The following is a 16,613-nucleotide window of genomic DNA, read 5'->3' on the forward strand; positions in this document are numbered from 1 at the left end:
TATTCGCAGCTGTAGAAATTTTTCGGGCGTGAAATTGGCGACCGTTCCGATAATATTTGTACACTAAGGTCGCTTTTACGCGGCTTTTTTTACGCAGATTCCGGAATTTACGCGGTTTTTTTACGCGGATTCCGGAATTTACGCGGTTTTTTTACACGGATTCCGGAAGTTACGCGGTATTTTTTTTTGCGCGGATTTCGGTTTCTCTTCACTTGGATTGCAGAATTAACGCAATTTTTTTCCGCGGATTCCGGAATTAACGCGGTTTTTTTTACGCGGCACGTATACCCCGCGTAAAACAGCGACTTTAGTGTATCTAGTTTTGAAGTCTTCTTCACCCAAAAAACCCCTTGAGAGGGGTAGACATGCAATGAACTTGGTAAAATGTACTAAAATTTTATGAAGTGTCGCAGGCATGGGATACGACTCGTATAGGTTCACGTACACTAGGGTAGAAGCGAAAATGGTCTTGTCACCGACCATGTACACTTTGTTCATCGACCTAAAAAAATGATCTGTGTGAAAATTCAGCTTAATCGGACTGATGATTTGGGAGTGCCTCAAAGTGTTTCAAGTTTTGATGTTTTGACCGTCGTAAATGGATATCCCCAATAAGAAAATTTAGTTCTAAATGCCTAATGAACATTTAAATGATTCACCAAACAACATGTAAATCATTTCAATGTTTATTGTGCATCTTAAGCATAATTTTCGGAGTGTTAATTTTCGAGGGTCAAAACACTGAAATTTTAAGCGGTAAGAGGCACCCCCAAATCATGTCTGATTAAACTGAAATTTTGCACAGGATTCACAGATTCAGTTTACACTTTCGAAATCAATACACAATCAAAACATTGTACGTTGCAGACGTAAGGCCCCTGCTAGAATATTGAAGCATAGTCCGGTCGCCATATCATGATACAGACATAAGCCGCATCGAGTCAGTACAAAATACATTTTAATGGTATACTTCACGAAAGCTATGGTGCGCCACTTTTCCTTTACATGCTTATGTGCCGTGTTGTACATTTATGAATTTGGATTAACTTTGTGAGCATCGAGAGTTAGCAAATGATAGCTTTTATAAACGATGTAGTTACGCAAAGAGTAAACAGCACATAAATCTTAGCATAGTTCTTCGTTCTCCAAGAAATAGACATTTGTTTTACATCAGTAATCGAAGCACAGATAATGGCAAAAAACGGACCTCCTAAAAGAATAACGTGATATTATTACAAATATTGTGAATCAATCGATTTAACAATGAATAAAAGTACACTTATGAAAATATTTTCTAAGGATAGCTAGTTAAGAACGACAGAGAAAAGCCGGACCTAGGTAAATTACCTGAGGGCAAGGACGCGAGAGAACTTGGTCAAGTACAGACAGGCAAGGAACGACATGACCACGATCATGAGACCTTAACAGCACCAGCAGGAGGATCGTGACCATAAAGAGCTAGAAGCTCTATTTACTGGTAATGATACGCGAAAGTTCTACGAAAAGAATAACCAACCCCGTAAAGGCTATGTGCCGCGAACCGACTTTGCAAGGATGTGGAAGGTAATCTCATCACGAACGATAGCGAGGTGGTCGACAAGTGGAAGCAGCACTTCGATGAACATCTGAATGAAGATGAAGGAGCGGAACTGAAACGGACCTGGGAGTGACCGGGTATCAGCCCCCGACCACCACGAAATTCAGTTAGAGATAGGGAGGCTGAAGAACAACAAAGCCACCGGCAAAGGGGCCATCCACATTCCAAGTGGACAGCCTTGGGGGGAGGGGTCTGTGTAATGTGCACGGTCCATACAAAATTTTTAGAATTTATATGGGCAGTTGTCCACGGAGGGGGAGGGGGGTCAAAATCATTAAAAATTTGTCCACGTGGAATGTGGATAGCCCCATAGACGGCCTGCCGGGTGAGCTCTACAAACATGGTAAAAAAAACTTGCTAGAGCACTGCACTGGGTCATTTCCAAGATCTGGGAAGAGGAGAAACTGCCGGAAGAGGGGATGGAGGGAGTCGTCTGTCCCATCTACAAGAAGGGTGACAAGCACGAGAGCTGTAACTATCGTGGCATTACGCTCTTCAACGCTGCTTATAAAATACTCTCCCACACGCTATTCCAACGTCTAAATCCTCTAACCAGGAGGTTCGTGGGGCTGCACCAGATATTTTCAATCCGACAGATTTTTCAAAAATGTCGTGAGTACAATCTGTCCACGCATCACATTTTTATCGACTTCAAGGCAGTCTGTGATACAATTGATCGAGAACAGCTATGGCAGATCATGAACGAGAACCAGGATATTTTCCCGGATAAACTGACGCAGCTGATCAAAGCTACCATGAATCGTGTGATGTGTTACGTGCGTGTTTCGGGAATACTCTCGAGTACCTTCGAGCCATACTGAGGATTGAGACAAGGTGATGGACTTTCGTGTTTGCTTTTTAACATCGCCTTTGAAGGTGTTATACGAAGAGCGAGCATCGACACGAGCGGTAAAGTAGAAGCGGAAGCTAAGCGTATTGGTTGCTGATCGATGCGTCAAAAACAAAGTATATGAAGGGAAGACCCATCAGGGTCATCGTGGACGGCGATAAGCTTGAGGTGGCAAACGAGTTCGTGTACTTAGGATCGGTTTTGACCGCTGACAACAACACCAGCAAGGAGATTCGGAGACGCATTCAAGCTAGAAATCGGGCCTACTTTGCACTTCGTAAGACGCTGAGATCCAATCGAGTGTGCCGTCGTACGAAGCTGATGCTGTACAAAACACTAGTTAGACCAGGGCAGGGGTCTCCTAAAGGCTAAAGACGACAACACTGCTCTCAAAGGATCTCAGCGCCCATGTAGTTTTCGAACGTAAGGTGCTGCGAACCATCTACGGTGGTGTACAGACTGAAGACTGGCGTAGACGCATGAACCATGAGCTGCATGCGCTGCTAGGATAGACCCCCATTGCACATCTGGTTAAAGTTAACAGATTGCGATGGGCCGTAATCCCTTCGGCGCCAGAAACAGTAGAGCACAGCGTGCACGATCAGTTTGGGCAGATTGGAAGTGACCTACAAGTGATAGAACGCCCGGGAGCATACAGCCCAGAACCGAGCGGAATGGAGACGACTTCTTGATACACCACGAGCCACTCCGGCTCTAGTCTGCTAGGTAAAGTAAAGTAGTCAAAAACAAAATGTAATCGATATCTTCATCACACAATGTCTTCGTAGCGATGTAATTATCACCATTTTTATAACAAGCGTCCACCTTTAATAGATGGAGTGCGCTGTATGATTTAACGCTTGTCATTCATATGGTCATTTAGAGGTGTCAAATTTATTCTAAAGTGACGATGAAAGTCCTGAAGGTAAGTAAAATGCTCCACAAAAACCGTGAAGATGTTGTTCGTTTGGTTTAGGTTTTAACAGCTCGTTTAGCTCACCGCTCATATCTCTTTCTATCTTTCTCTCTCCCTCTCCCTCCATCCCTCTCTCCCGCTCTCTCACTCTTTCTCTCTCTCTCTCTCTGAGTATTGCTGGCGCTACCTAGTATGGAAATATTTTGCGTAGGTGCGAACGACTTTCAAAATCTTTTTTAACATCTTGTGGAGCAACAGTACGCATAATCCGCGGGGCTAAAGTACGTACTAAGTTTCTGTAATCGTAAGGAAAAAATGTGTTTGATAAGGCTGTTTTTGTACAGAAATTGGAATCCAAAGTGGAATCTAGAGTCGTTTTCGGGTCTCTGGGCATCATCCCGATTCCGAAAATACCCATATTCGACCATGATTTATTTAATTGTTTCTATGGCCTCTGGAAGCCCCAGTATAACCTATTCCGGAAGGTCCATTTTCGGGGCATATCAACAAAAACACCCACAACCATAAACCAGCCTATGGAAGCAATTTCATGAACTCAAAGTTCCATTCCACCAAGAATTGTAAAATGTTATTCATAAAATCCCTCAACAGACCGAATCCAGATCACGGTTGATTGACATCACCCACCGCTTATGATGTCTCGTTCCGTTGAGAAAGAATGCCCCTCAGTTCCAGTCTATTTTCCTTAGCAAATTTCCCGATCGAAGATAAAGTTCCAACCCAGTAATCCAGAAATTCCACCGGTTCAACTACATTGATGAATGAAGCGTCTTAAACGGTGTCGTGAGCGTCGTATAATGACAAATGCGGCGTCGTTCCTTTGTTGCCGATGATAGTAGCCCTCGATCCTTTGTGTTCCGTAACGTCGAATAGATTGATCCACGTTGTCGCACTTGGGGTGGTCCAGATCCAATTTGGATCCAGCTCGAAGGACCAGCTTATGTAGTGTAGTTAGGTGAAATGACGACTGACCTTCCGACTCCTTCTGGGGTGGGTTATTTTCCAAGTGGTGAGTTGGAGGTCCTAGTTCTTTCCGTGCTGGGTAAGGTATGTGCCAAAACAAATACACCTTTATGTAACTTAAACAACGGTTTTTATTTATGACACTACACGATCTGCACTTCGACAGCATTATAGACACTGTATACTTTACTAGTCTGGCGAAGTGGATTCGGGAACCAATTTAAACTATTATAACTGGAACCAGTCAATGGCGATTCTATACGACTGGTTTCCGTTATAACAGTTCAAATTGGTTCCCGAATCCACTCCGCCAGACTGTAAATATAGGGATTGTAGACAGCATTCCTGATTGTGTAGAGTAGAACAGTGGCTGCATACGTTCACTTGGGTGGCTTGGTAGCAAAGTGAAATGATAGTACCTTCCGACAATTTTGTTGTTACAAAAATGTGCTGCTTGAGTATTACATGTCTATGAATTCTGTTACTGTTGTTATCAACGATTTGATCGAATTTGAAAGTATGGAATCTATAGAACTGATAAATTAAAAATTTACCTTAATAACAGAACAATCAAACTTGAAAAAATATTTCTAACTACAAAAGGTATCAAAGTATGGTATACGTCTACGCCAATAAAAGTAAATCTAACGCTTTTATCGTGTCATGATTGCATTATGAAGGTATCGTCAAACTTTTGAACCTTTTCAGGCAAAATGATCCCCACGAATTGCAGAGAGCTCAGTCTTATAAATTCAACTGTAGATCTCATGATCAAAAGCTATGACGATTATTGTTTCGGTTACAGTGGTCCCTCCATCGCTTCCGGCATGATTCAATTACCGCATTGGATCATACAGCGTGTATTTCATTCATTTTCCTGTTAAAAACGGCATCAAAGCTATGACCATAGCAATGGGATTTTATTTAATTCCATCTCCATTTTATTTCACCACGGGAGATAACATCGTCGAGCCTCGTAAATGTGTTTGGAAGCAAAATGTCCTTCATTGCACTGTGTTCGATAAAGGTACCCGAAAAGCTCGTCGATGATTGTGTGACACCGAAATGATTGTGCATCGTACCACATCGACGTCTGCCTGGGTTCGCATCAGGATAATTGTATATGGGTTAGCCAAACAGCCAATCAACGTCACTATTTATTCTGGTACTGGCTCCCGTTGACGGCAATTCAAATATTATTTTTGAACATTTTACGCTCCAAATGCCCATATATGAGCATCGACGCTTTTGTTCCACATAGAAATGGTGGTGACGATGAACTGTTTGCCCGCTGCTGCCGTGCTCAACAAGAGCGACGCCGGTGTTTAGGGATTTCGTGGTGCTCACGTCATTGCACTGTTGGCAGACAGACGACGATTCGAAATTTGGTCCTTTCTATTGTGTCGCGATAGCAGCATAGCGTATGGGTTTGAGAGACAGCCACTAGTGCCATCGAGTGTGCTGTGCTGCCATTACGATGTGAGCCAAGCAGAATCCGCTTGAATGGTAGGGTGGCTGAAAGTGGAATTCTATGAATATCGTCAAGAATAATTTTCTTGAAAACACAAGGAAACATCTTGAATAGGATGGATGCTTTTTATTTTGGAAGATATTCATACAAACATATATTTCGGATATTGATAAAAAAAGGATGATTAGAAACTTCCACAAGCAAGGCAAGCAAAACCTATCGCCATCAAATGTTCTCGATAACAGCCAGGTTGTCCTCACTGTCAGGGCTGCATCGTCATTGAGCCGCTCGGTCTACCCTTTCTCCGTTGTTTTTAACATTCCCCAATTTCTGTTACTATCGGTCGTTGACATTGATAAATGCCCTAGCTATAGACACCGTCGAGCAACCACTTGCACGAAAACGCCTCATCCTAACGTAACAAACAATTTTACTCAATTTGAATTATTTCGAGATGGCACTAAAATATAAGGTTTTACCATTCCATTAGCATCTAACAATGGCTTCACATGCCTTTAATTTGAATAAAGAAAAATAACCGCTCGTTCTGCAACCAAAAAGGTTTTCTTTTTTCTAGTATTTGAAACATTATCAATATACTGAGCTGAGGTTTCATCAGTTGTTCAAGGTGAGATAAATGATATTGAAATGATATGATATTTTCCTCGAATTAACAGTCTTTGAATATTGCTTAAATTACCCTATGTTTGATCATTAGAATGGATTTATCCATAACTTGTGTCGAAGTAACTCGTAGAAAATAAACTTTCATATGCCTCCATAAATTGAGTATCTGAGAAGTCATTATGTTCATATCAGACCATCAGTTCTTTGCGAGTTCATCTTGAGAGCCGCTCAATTTTAAGTATACATCCTTACATCCACCAAACAGCTTGCGTTAATTTTACTGCCCTCCCTTACATAACCAATTTATGAAACAGATACCACAGTGGGCAGATGCTCCCGACACATAATTTCACCCGATGGTATTCGCCCGGTGTGAGAATAAACTCACGAAAGCCAATATTTAGGGGAGAACCGTACAAGACGCACCAGTTGGGTAAGATGGCCCATGCTATTAATTCCCCGAAATACTTACACATGTGGCTTTTTATGACGAAATTTTTCGCTTTTCTCATAAAAACCCAGGTTCTCTACAGTTTTCAAATAAAAAAGTGTGCCATAATGACTAAAATACTCAGGAAACTGTGCAATTGGCTGTGGCTCTGTCCAACATGTAATAATTCATGAATTTTATTCAAGCTTTTATGATTAACTAACTAGTGAATAATACAAAAAACTATGGTTCCCCTAACCTTTACACTTTTGGAGTTTATAATACTATGAGTATTTCAAATTATTTCACTAACTTTCGTCAACTTTTACATAAAAACAATCAAAATTAAAATTGGGGCAGAATGCACTATGAAGAGCTTGCAGAAGATTGCTTGACAATTTAGAGCATGTTCCATTATTTTTGATTTTACTTTCGACACTTCAAGCGCTTCTCACTTCGCGTGCTGATTACTGCTAGTGGCATATTAGCCTGTAGCTTTGGAGCATACTGACCTTTGCTGTGGTGCGTTTTGGTCACGGACTTGTTTGGCGGCAATGGTAATTTTTACCAAAAAATAAACTTCGTCATAAACATAAAATAAATAGATCCTACAATCATCCTCCACGTTCAATGTCGCTTTGAAATGATTTGAAGCGCTGTAAATCGCGAAAATGCTTAACTGGTGCGTTTTGTACAATCCTCCACTAGTTACCAGTCGGAATTCATCCCGGGAGCAAGCGCAAAAAGTTTCACGATTATTTAGTTTGATTGCGCTATTCTTTTCAGCAACTACCTGCAGGGCTTTTTCGTTCTTTGACTCTTTCTCGGACAGGCCGACCGAGTGCCTTTACGAAACGAAACTTGCCCGGAATCCACTTTCGCTTAATCAGGTAATTAAGCGGAAGCTCCCTTCTACACGGTCTAAATTATGGTTGTTTTTGCTCTTGCTCAGTCGATTTGATTTAATGCTAAAGTCCTCTCTTGAGCCGTCTGAAAAAAAAAAATACACGATGCTCATGCGTTTCCTGGAAACTAATCCGCTAATGCGTTTTTTTTTCTCTCTTCTAGCGGGCGGTAGCACTGATTCCGGCAAGGACCACTGCAATAAAACTGTCGATATCTACGAGGATGTTGCATCGCCTGAGGTGACGAATCTCAATCGCAACAGACCACTCACGTGCTGGTACCGGTTCCGGAGTTTCAGAGGGGCGCCACGTGACTGGGTGCTGAGGTTGAATTTCAAAAAGTTCAAAGTTGGAACTCTTCTCAACGCAACTCACTGCGATGGTGGCTATCTACAGGTGAGTTTAGACCAAACGTATAATTTTCCCAAACAATGTTTCATGCAGCCGGAACAAAGATTTTTACGACAGGCCATTCATACCGAACCTTTTTTTCTGCCGGTACCGACACAGAACTGAAGCTATAAAATGAAATCTGTGTTCTGATTGCCCATTAAGGGACCTAGTTTCACGTGGTTTCCATTTAGATTTCAATTAAATCATATCGATAATGACTCAAAGATTTATTCTTGGAAATGTGCGCATAGGATAGGTACAAAATCGAATCCGCCTGTCGTATGAATTGCCCTCTCGTTATTGTCAATCAATCTTTGTTAACCCCATATTGCCGCCACTTCCGCTTCATTCGCCTAAAAAATAGATCCAGTTTTAAATCACGACCTGTAGCGTAGTTTCAAATCAAATAGTAAAAGCCATGAATCTTCACCAAAATCCAATTTCTGGCTGCGCTTTTGGGTCCGGATGTTCTTTTGGAACCGGTTCATATGCGCATTGATCCTTCATTCGACTGAAAAATAACAAGGCTAAGCTTTTACCACCGATGCTGCAGGAGACAGACGCCTTGCTGTTTGTTTGTCTACTGATCTCAATCTGTACACGTGGCAGTGGAATTCACTGCTGCCAAACTGGTTCCATCTCATTAGGAGGATCAATTCAGCATTAATGTCAGATTTGCATCCTGAGCAGAAGCTTTCCACGTCCGTAGAGTCCTATCTAGTGTCGGCTTCGGCATCTGTTGGCATGGTTGTATCGTTTCGTAGTTCGAACGAGCTGAATCGTTTCGTTTCGTTTCGTAAAACGCTCCTTCTATACTATCCACCAACTAGCAATCAACAGCCAGCCAACACCAGAAGCAATCATCATTTGCTGCTAGCTTGAGTTTAAAATTGGGCATACGGAAATGACGCCGCTATCGTTAACGGTTATGTGGTGGAGGCCGAGCAAGAAAGGTGACACAATCCCTTCGGTTAGGAATCATTTTCTGCTAGATACCCTTAGTGGGCTTTTTGTGTTGTTTCGAGCGATGTGGTGGAAGTTAATAGTAATTGGAAATTTGTTTCCATATTATTTAAGAAAAAAATATTTAATTACAGTATAACACAATGCACAACTGAAATTGTCGTTTTTATAAAATCCAAAATTTCCTCATTGGGAGAATTTAGAAACCACTGACTCTTGTCTTCAATTGTTTTGAATGACTCCGGTAAAAGTTTAAATAATGCAGTTTGCCTTCAGAAACTATTTATGGCCAAAACATAGAATTGGTTAAATTTTTCTCAATATGTGCTTCTATCTAACAATTAAATCCAAAACAAAAGTGGAATTATACTGTTTATTTTCGATTTCGTTATTTTTTTAAGTTTCAACTGAGGGTTTAACCTTCAAAACGCTAATTGTTGAAACACACTCAATAGAACTTTCTAGGCGCCATATTTTTTATAATAGTCAAATAAATGTTTGTTATATACTACCCATGCTTTTGAAGCTGTGTTCGAGCTGTGTTTATTTTATCGAAACATAACTAAACCGGACAAAATTTGTGTTGCCAAACAGGTCTCAAATCTTATGTGGTTTTCAACTTTTGAGTGTAGCGCATAGAACACATTCCACGCTCTACTACGCCAAGACATCGTAATTTCAAACTGCATATTTAAAATTGAATTGTTGGGTGGGTGAAAAAGGATATATTGAACTTCACGGAAAACGTTGGTTTCATTTGAATTGACATGCAAAACTTGATCAAACGATTAAATAAAAAAAACCCATACAAGATTGAAAAATCATAGTTTTGAAAATAGTTATTTTGGTGAAAAAGTCGATTTTTCGCGCTACCCTAATTCAGGAAGGACATTTGGGTGGTTAAACAATAAACAATACGGGTCTAATTATTCTGGACAGAGACCAATTCGTGCGATTTCGAGTAAAATGGAAGCAGAAAAATGCATTTCAAACGAGACGAGTTGCTCGCCGAGGCCTCTGTAAAAGAGCCCAATTTCATGGAGATACAGCTACTTTTGTTTACCAATCAAAAAGTGGAGGATGCGTAGAGATAGCTTTGCATTAACTGCTTGTTTCTCCTTGATTTTAAAGAAAACTGTATCAAAAAAGGTCAAGATCTGAATAAGATATAGCTTTTTTATGGAGGAAAACATTTCCAGTACGATACGGGCTAAAGTAACGTAAATGTCCATCGCCGTAATTTTAACGTAGATGCAAAAGTCATAGCATAAACTTATTGGTATTAGTCTAAACAACAACTTTGCCAAAGATAGTATGACTAATAACAAATCCGGATACCCACATTTACGTAGCTCGCATTTTTGTAACCCGGCACCATTTGCAGGAGACTGTTTTGTTGGATTAAATGCCCAGAAAAAACCAGGGCCCAAGAACTTAGGGCAGAGTTGATATCTTAACGTATACCATCAAAGGTTGAAAAAGCGAAATTCAGCGATGGTGTCGCGTTACAAAATGTTGGCATTATTTACGACTTGTTTAATCATATACATATCATATAATCATTTACTATTTGGCCGACTCCTTTTATTTACTGCAGCGCCTCTAGTTGTTGTACCAAGAAACTAATGATAGTATTTTGATGTTCACTTAGTGGTGAAAATTTCGTCAGGATTGGTACACGCGTTGAAAAGTTATCCAAGGTAGAGTGCGAGAGACGAGAAAAATTTCTGCACACTTAAGTTCAAAACCCAACATAATCAGGAGTAATGATCGCCAAGGCTCTCAAACTATCGAAATTGATACATGCTCAAACGTTACCGGAACACTTTGACGGTGGATAGCGCTAAACAAACCAAACGAAGAAGTGAGTGTATGACCATTAATGCAAGAGAGAGAGAATGAATAAATCCGAAGCAGATAAGTATTGAACATTTTTCGTTAAACAGGTTCAATGCAATCTGTATGCGTAAAGGGTCGTATGCCAGCAAACAACCCAACAGGATGCTGAAACAGAGCCTGGTTGCCAAAACCCGAGTAAGAAAGCTATACGAGCAAGTCCTGACAGAGTACAACGGTTGTATTTTGATGGACGATGAAACATACGTCAATATGGACTTTGGACGATTGTTCACCAGGGTGTCATCGGTTACCACATTCCCTCACCTGCCGTTGAACATGGCAGTGATTGGCGCAGTCCGGTTTCTGATTCCGTTGACTACTTTAAGAAACTTCTCGTGTCGTGCCTGGAAAAGTATAGGTATGCTGATTCTGCGAAAGATCGTTCGACAGTGCTCGCGTTTCTTGCGTTGGTCGAACCTTTCTTCGGCTGCTCTCATAATTCTCTCTCATCTGGCGTGTCACACGATTTTCTACCATCATCGTGCGAACACGGGCCCGGTTTTTCTTGTCCGTCACATCTTGACATTCCGCATCGAACCAGGTGTTGCGTGTGGTTCCTGCGGTCGTACCAAAACGGGCGCGCTATATGATTTCACTTGGCCGTTATTTGTTTTGGTGTGACATTTACCATATTTCGCCCTATGTCTATGTATAGGCTCCCTAGTATCCAACACCTCTCGCGCTGTATTGCTGACGTGTCCCTTATGGCTACAATCCTTGTTGAAAAGTTATTTACCTCAAACTGATTGAATATCTGACAAATGGTCCAACATTGTTTTTTTTATTAACATTGCTGCTGCATGCTGCTGTTGCAAACTCTATCACGTAATTTTCAATTTCGCGTAGAATGAGACTAAAAGCTTCTCCGAGAAGAACTTGAACGCGTCGGTCAATTGGATGCATCTGTTCTTTTTGTTAACGGAAAATCTAAGATAAGGAGTTTTTTCTGGCTGCTGACAGCCTAATACTTAGTTTACTAAGTTTACTTACTTTACTTTGTTGGCCGACGGACCAGGGTTCTACATTTTTGAAACAAAACAATGAAACTGAATATCTCGCGCTGTCATTTCGATTAGAATAGTTTCATTTTCACTTGATTCCTTACGGCTACTGTCATCGAATCACTTTTTTCTCTTTTTCCCGTCTCTTGTTCATTGGATCCTTTCAAATGAAACTGATGACTATTTCAATTGACGGAGAGAGTGACGGCGAGAGAGACGCTTTCCTTTCCTTCAGCGTCTCAATTGAAATTAGCACCGCATCGCGTCGTTTGATGATAGTTTTCTAATACCGCAAGCCGTAGTAAGGACGGCAATGGCATCCAATAAATACGTCACGCAAGTTTCGATCAATGTTTCCTCCTTCTTTCATATATATGCGTGAAGTACTGTATGGAAGCCTCCTGTCTCCGTCAGCGCTCATTGCCATTTTCAATTGAGAATCGTCATGTGAGAGTGATGGTGATAATCTCCGCTTTCAATTGAAAAGCATTTGTATCAATTTCAAGCCCTTCAGTTGTCAAAATCAAAGCAAAAGCTTTCGACTGGTTATCATGTGACTCACAAAGTGATCGAAAATGATACAAAAGCTTTTCAATTGAAAGCGACGGGCCAAAGCGTCACCTTAACCTGATAATTGTCAATTGAAAATGACTTTGTCAGACTCTGCGACGGACCGTTCACCGGTCTGAGGCCAAACGAATTAGAGGTATTACCCGTTTTGTATTCGTGGGTTTTCAATAAATTCCACAACTTTCTGTTCACAACGACGTCCAAGAAAGGGAGTCTGTTGTTAAGTTCTTTTTCAATTGTGAAGTTTATGTTTTTATGGGTATCATTGAGGGATATGAAAAAAGTTTCAAGATCCGCCCCTTTCAAAATACAAAAAATATCATCCACATACCTCCACCATCGAATCGGTAAGATGTTCCTCTTCTCTAATGAACTTTCTATATTTGCCATGAAGAGCTCACATAGAAAAGAAGAAAGAGGATTCCCCATTGGTGCCCCTTTAGTCTGTTTGTAAAATTTACCACGAAATGTGAAGTAGTCTTCTTTCATGCTAAGGCGTGAAAGCTTCAACAAACTGTCAACTTTCTTTTTCCAAGTATTATCAGAATATTGGGAATGAAGCCAGTCCTCTAAAAGGTTTGAGGTTTCATTCACTGGAACGCTGGGGATTAAGGCCGTTACGTCAAATGAAATCATTATCTCATCAGATTGGATGCTACCCGAGGATCTTAAATTTTCAACGAAATCTCCGGTGCTCTTAACTGATCGACTTGGAAATTTTTTGGGTATAACTTGAAATTCTTTTACCAGCCATTTAGCCAATTTTTCTGTGGGAGCACCTACCGCTGAGATGATTTCTCTCATTTCATTTCCAGGTTTGTGAATTTTGGGGAGACCCTTTATTCTTGGAAGAACTGGATTTGAAACACGAAGATTTTGTAAAGCATTGCCGAAAACGGGTTTGCATTCTTTTATTGTATTTTCGACACGTTTTACCATATCAGCAAGTGGATTGAGTCGCAGTTGCCAGTATGGACCTTTATCAACTTTTTGGGTTATTTGTTCATCATAGTCAGACTTGTCCATGATGCCGGTTTTGTTCCCCTTATCTGCTTTTGAATAGAAAACAGGTTTTTTACGTAATTCCTCAACTGTCTTTATATCAGCCGAATTTTCATGACGTGGCAGTGTCTTAGTAATTTTTGAAAAAAATTGGCGTACTTCACCAGTTTGTTCTGTGGATAGTTTACAACTGACCATCCCAGCTTCTATATCGATGATCGATTGTTCAATATTGGGTCTTGAAGGAATTGCGAAGTTTAGGCCCATATTTAGAAGATTTTTCTGGGGTTGTGAAAACTCGTACAAAGACCTATTGACTACAAAGTCTTCAATGAGGTGTACTTTGGCTGTTTCGGGGTCTACCAAAGACCCTATTGATACCCTGAATAAAGCTAGAATTTATAAAATTGCATGCAGTTACTGTGACATGGTTTACATTAGACAAACTAAACGTAACCTAGGGATACGTTTCAATGAACATTTCGCAGAAGTCACAAAAGCAAGTAAAGTTTCAAAAAATGCCCCACCACACCTTTTCAAATCAAAAGTGGCTGACCATATTTTTAACGAGGAACATCCACTAACTTCGGATAACATTCACCTGCTCCGCCCCGTTAATAATTTATGGAAATTAGACTTTGCTGAAAGTTTAACAATTTATAAACAACACTCATGCACGCTTCTCAACAAAGACGCAGGTAATCACCCTCTATTCAATCTTCTTCCCAAAGACATGGTACGGTAAACAATCCGACCGCATAAATCCCTACCTAACTCTAATGAGGAGGGCTAAATTTTTATTTTACCTACTACAAATAAAAAACAGGGTTTACGCTTTGCTCTTTACCAGTCCACATAAGCGCTGAGGATGACTGTATGTCACAGTCGAAATATATATTTGCGCGGACTGAATTTCAATATTTATTCCCCAAGTTTCTAATAGAGTCTAACGGAAACCAATAATTATTTCTTTTGATTTTATAAATCACTCTGCTAAGACGCTCGATATAGATTTTCCAAATTTTCCTCATCCTGTTTCTGTCTTGTTCTCTCGTAGCCATAGTAAGCGTCGCTCTCTGGCACTCGGCATCGAACCAGCTATTACGCTGTCTTCCACGCGTCGTACCTACTCCCTCTTTCGAAATCGTTTCAATGGCATTGTAAATGTTACTCCACAGCTCATTTATGTCTTCTACTCGTTTCTCCTGCTGTTTTGCGATCCGTTAATCCAGCTTTCTGGCGTAATCTTCCGCCACGCCATCAAATTTCAACCGCGGTATGTTGAAACGCATCGCCCTCTCTGTGCGAGATTTCAGCTCGTTCGACAACCGTACGCGAATCTTACAAACGACAAGAGAGTCAGTGTTTGGTCTCCGAAAAGACCTCACATCAGTAAAATCCGAAAGTGCCGACAATCAGTACGTGATCAATTTGGGAGCAGGCTTCTCCATGTGGATGCCTTCAGATGTATTCCCGAATATTTAAACGCGGAAAATAGGAGTTACGTATGACCATTCGTCTGGCCGTGACAAAGTTTATCAGCTTCAGGCCGTATCCATTGGTTGACGAGTGGAGGCTATGCCTTCCAATGATCGGGCGAAAGTATTCCTTACTCCCAACCTGCGCGTTCGCATCTCCGATGACGACTTTTACGTCGTGTTTTTGGCACTCATCATAAGTTCGTTCTGCGGCGTCATCGGATTTGTCGTTTGTCGGTGCCTAGGTGTTGATTAAACCGTAGTTGAAGAATTTGCCCTTAATCCTCAACACGCATATACGGTCATATACAAGTCTCCACCGGATGACGCTTATTTTCTGATTTAACACTACGGAACCGACGTCCCGTTCTGCTGCTTTGCCGCCACTGTAGTAGATGTGGTACTTGAATGTGCGAGCAATAGGGTCAACTACACGGAATTTCCTTTCTCCGGAATTTGGCCACCAAACCTTCTGAATCGACTCCCTGTCGCTGTAGTAGTGAAGAGCAAGTTAGCAAGCTCGTGCCGGTTTATTTAGAGATCGGACATTCCAAGTACCCAATTTCCAACCATCTCAGGTGTAGCTGGCGGGATACAACATTTCATGATTTAGCTGCTCGCTCCGGTTCAGACGCTGTTGTAGGCCGCCCGGGATACGGTCGCGTACGACGCCCTCTCTCAGTCAGCATAGAACCAAAGTTTCCACCGGGGGTTGGTTACCCGATCTTCGCTAAGGTTACTCGAATCCCAGTCTGCACCTCGTGGAGGTTGGGATAGGAGTTGCTTGACATTAAGGTCTAAAGTTCCACGTGTCCAGCCATTTGCTAACCTGACTGTCTAATACAAAGAGAACACAAATAGTCCGCTTTTAAAACTCCTTCTCAAACCCAATAGGAGTATCTTCCGGGGTTTCTCAAGGTTTTCACCTCATCCCCTCTTCTTTTTATATTATACGTGAATGACATTTCCTTTCTTCTCAAATCAATACGTGTGCTTATATATGCTGACGACATGAAGCACTTCATAGAAATAATCAATGCCTCGAATCAATGCCTGGAATATCCAGAATGAAATTAATGTATTCTACACTTGGTGCAACAAAAGTCTATTGCGACTCAACATCAAAAAATGTAATTCAATAGCATTCAGCAGAAAAACAGTAACACCACCTACAAACATTTTCTTAGGAAACCAACCAGTAGGAAAATGCAAAATCGTAAGGGACCTAGGCGTAATCTTAGACTCCAAACTTACATTCATAGAACATTAAAATACAATTTTCAACAAAGCAAATAGTATGCTGGGCTTTATAAAACGCTTCGGCCACAATTTTCAAGACCCATATACAATCAAACTATTATATATTACATACGTCCGACCAATTCTGGAATACTGTAGCATTGTATGGAATCCCTATATTGTAACACATGAAGAACGCATTGAATCTGTCCAAAAACAATTTCTTTTGTACGCGCTTCGTAAGCTAAATTGGACAGCATTTCCCTTTCCATCATATGAAGCACGCTG

General features: G+C 41.0%; 1 protein-coding gene across 1 annotated transcript in view; it reads left to right on the forward strand.

Annotated features, from left to right (window-relative positions):
- LOC129722659 (uncharacterized) overlaps positions 1-16,613 on the forward strand; it is a 136,633-nt gene that overhangs the window by 102,722 nt on the left and 17,298 nt on the right. Inside the window, exon 2 of the mRNA XM_055676278.1 lies at positions 7,944-8,176. Within this exon, the coding sequence (XP_055532253.1) occupies positions 7,944-8,176 (233 nt within the window). The remainder of the gene's footprint in view (positions 1-7,943; positions 8,177-16,613) is intronic.

Source organism: Wyeomyia smithii, chromosome 2 (genome assembly GCF_029784165.1).
Source record: "Wyeomyia smithii strain HCP4-BCI-WySm-NY-G18 chromosome 2, ASM2978416v1, whole genome shotgun sequence".
Classification (NCBI taxonomy): domain Eukaryota; kingdom Metazoa; phylum Arthropoda; class Insecta; order Diptera; family Culicidae; genus Wyeomyia; species Wyeomyia smithii.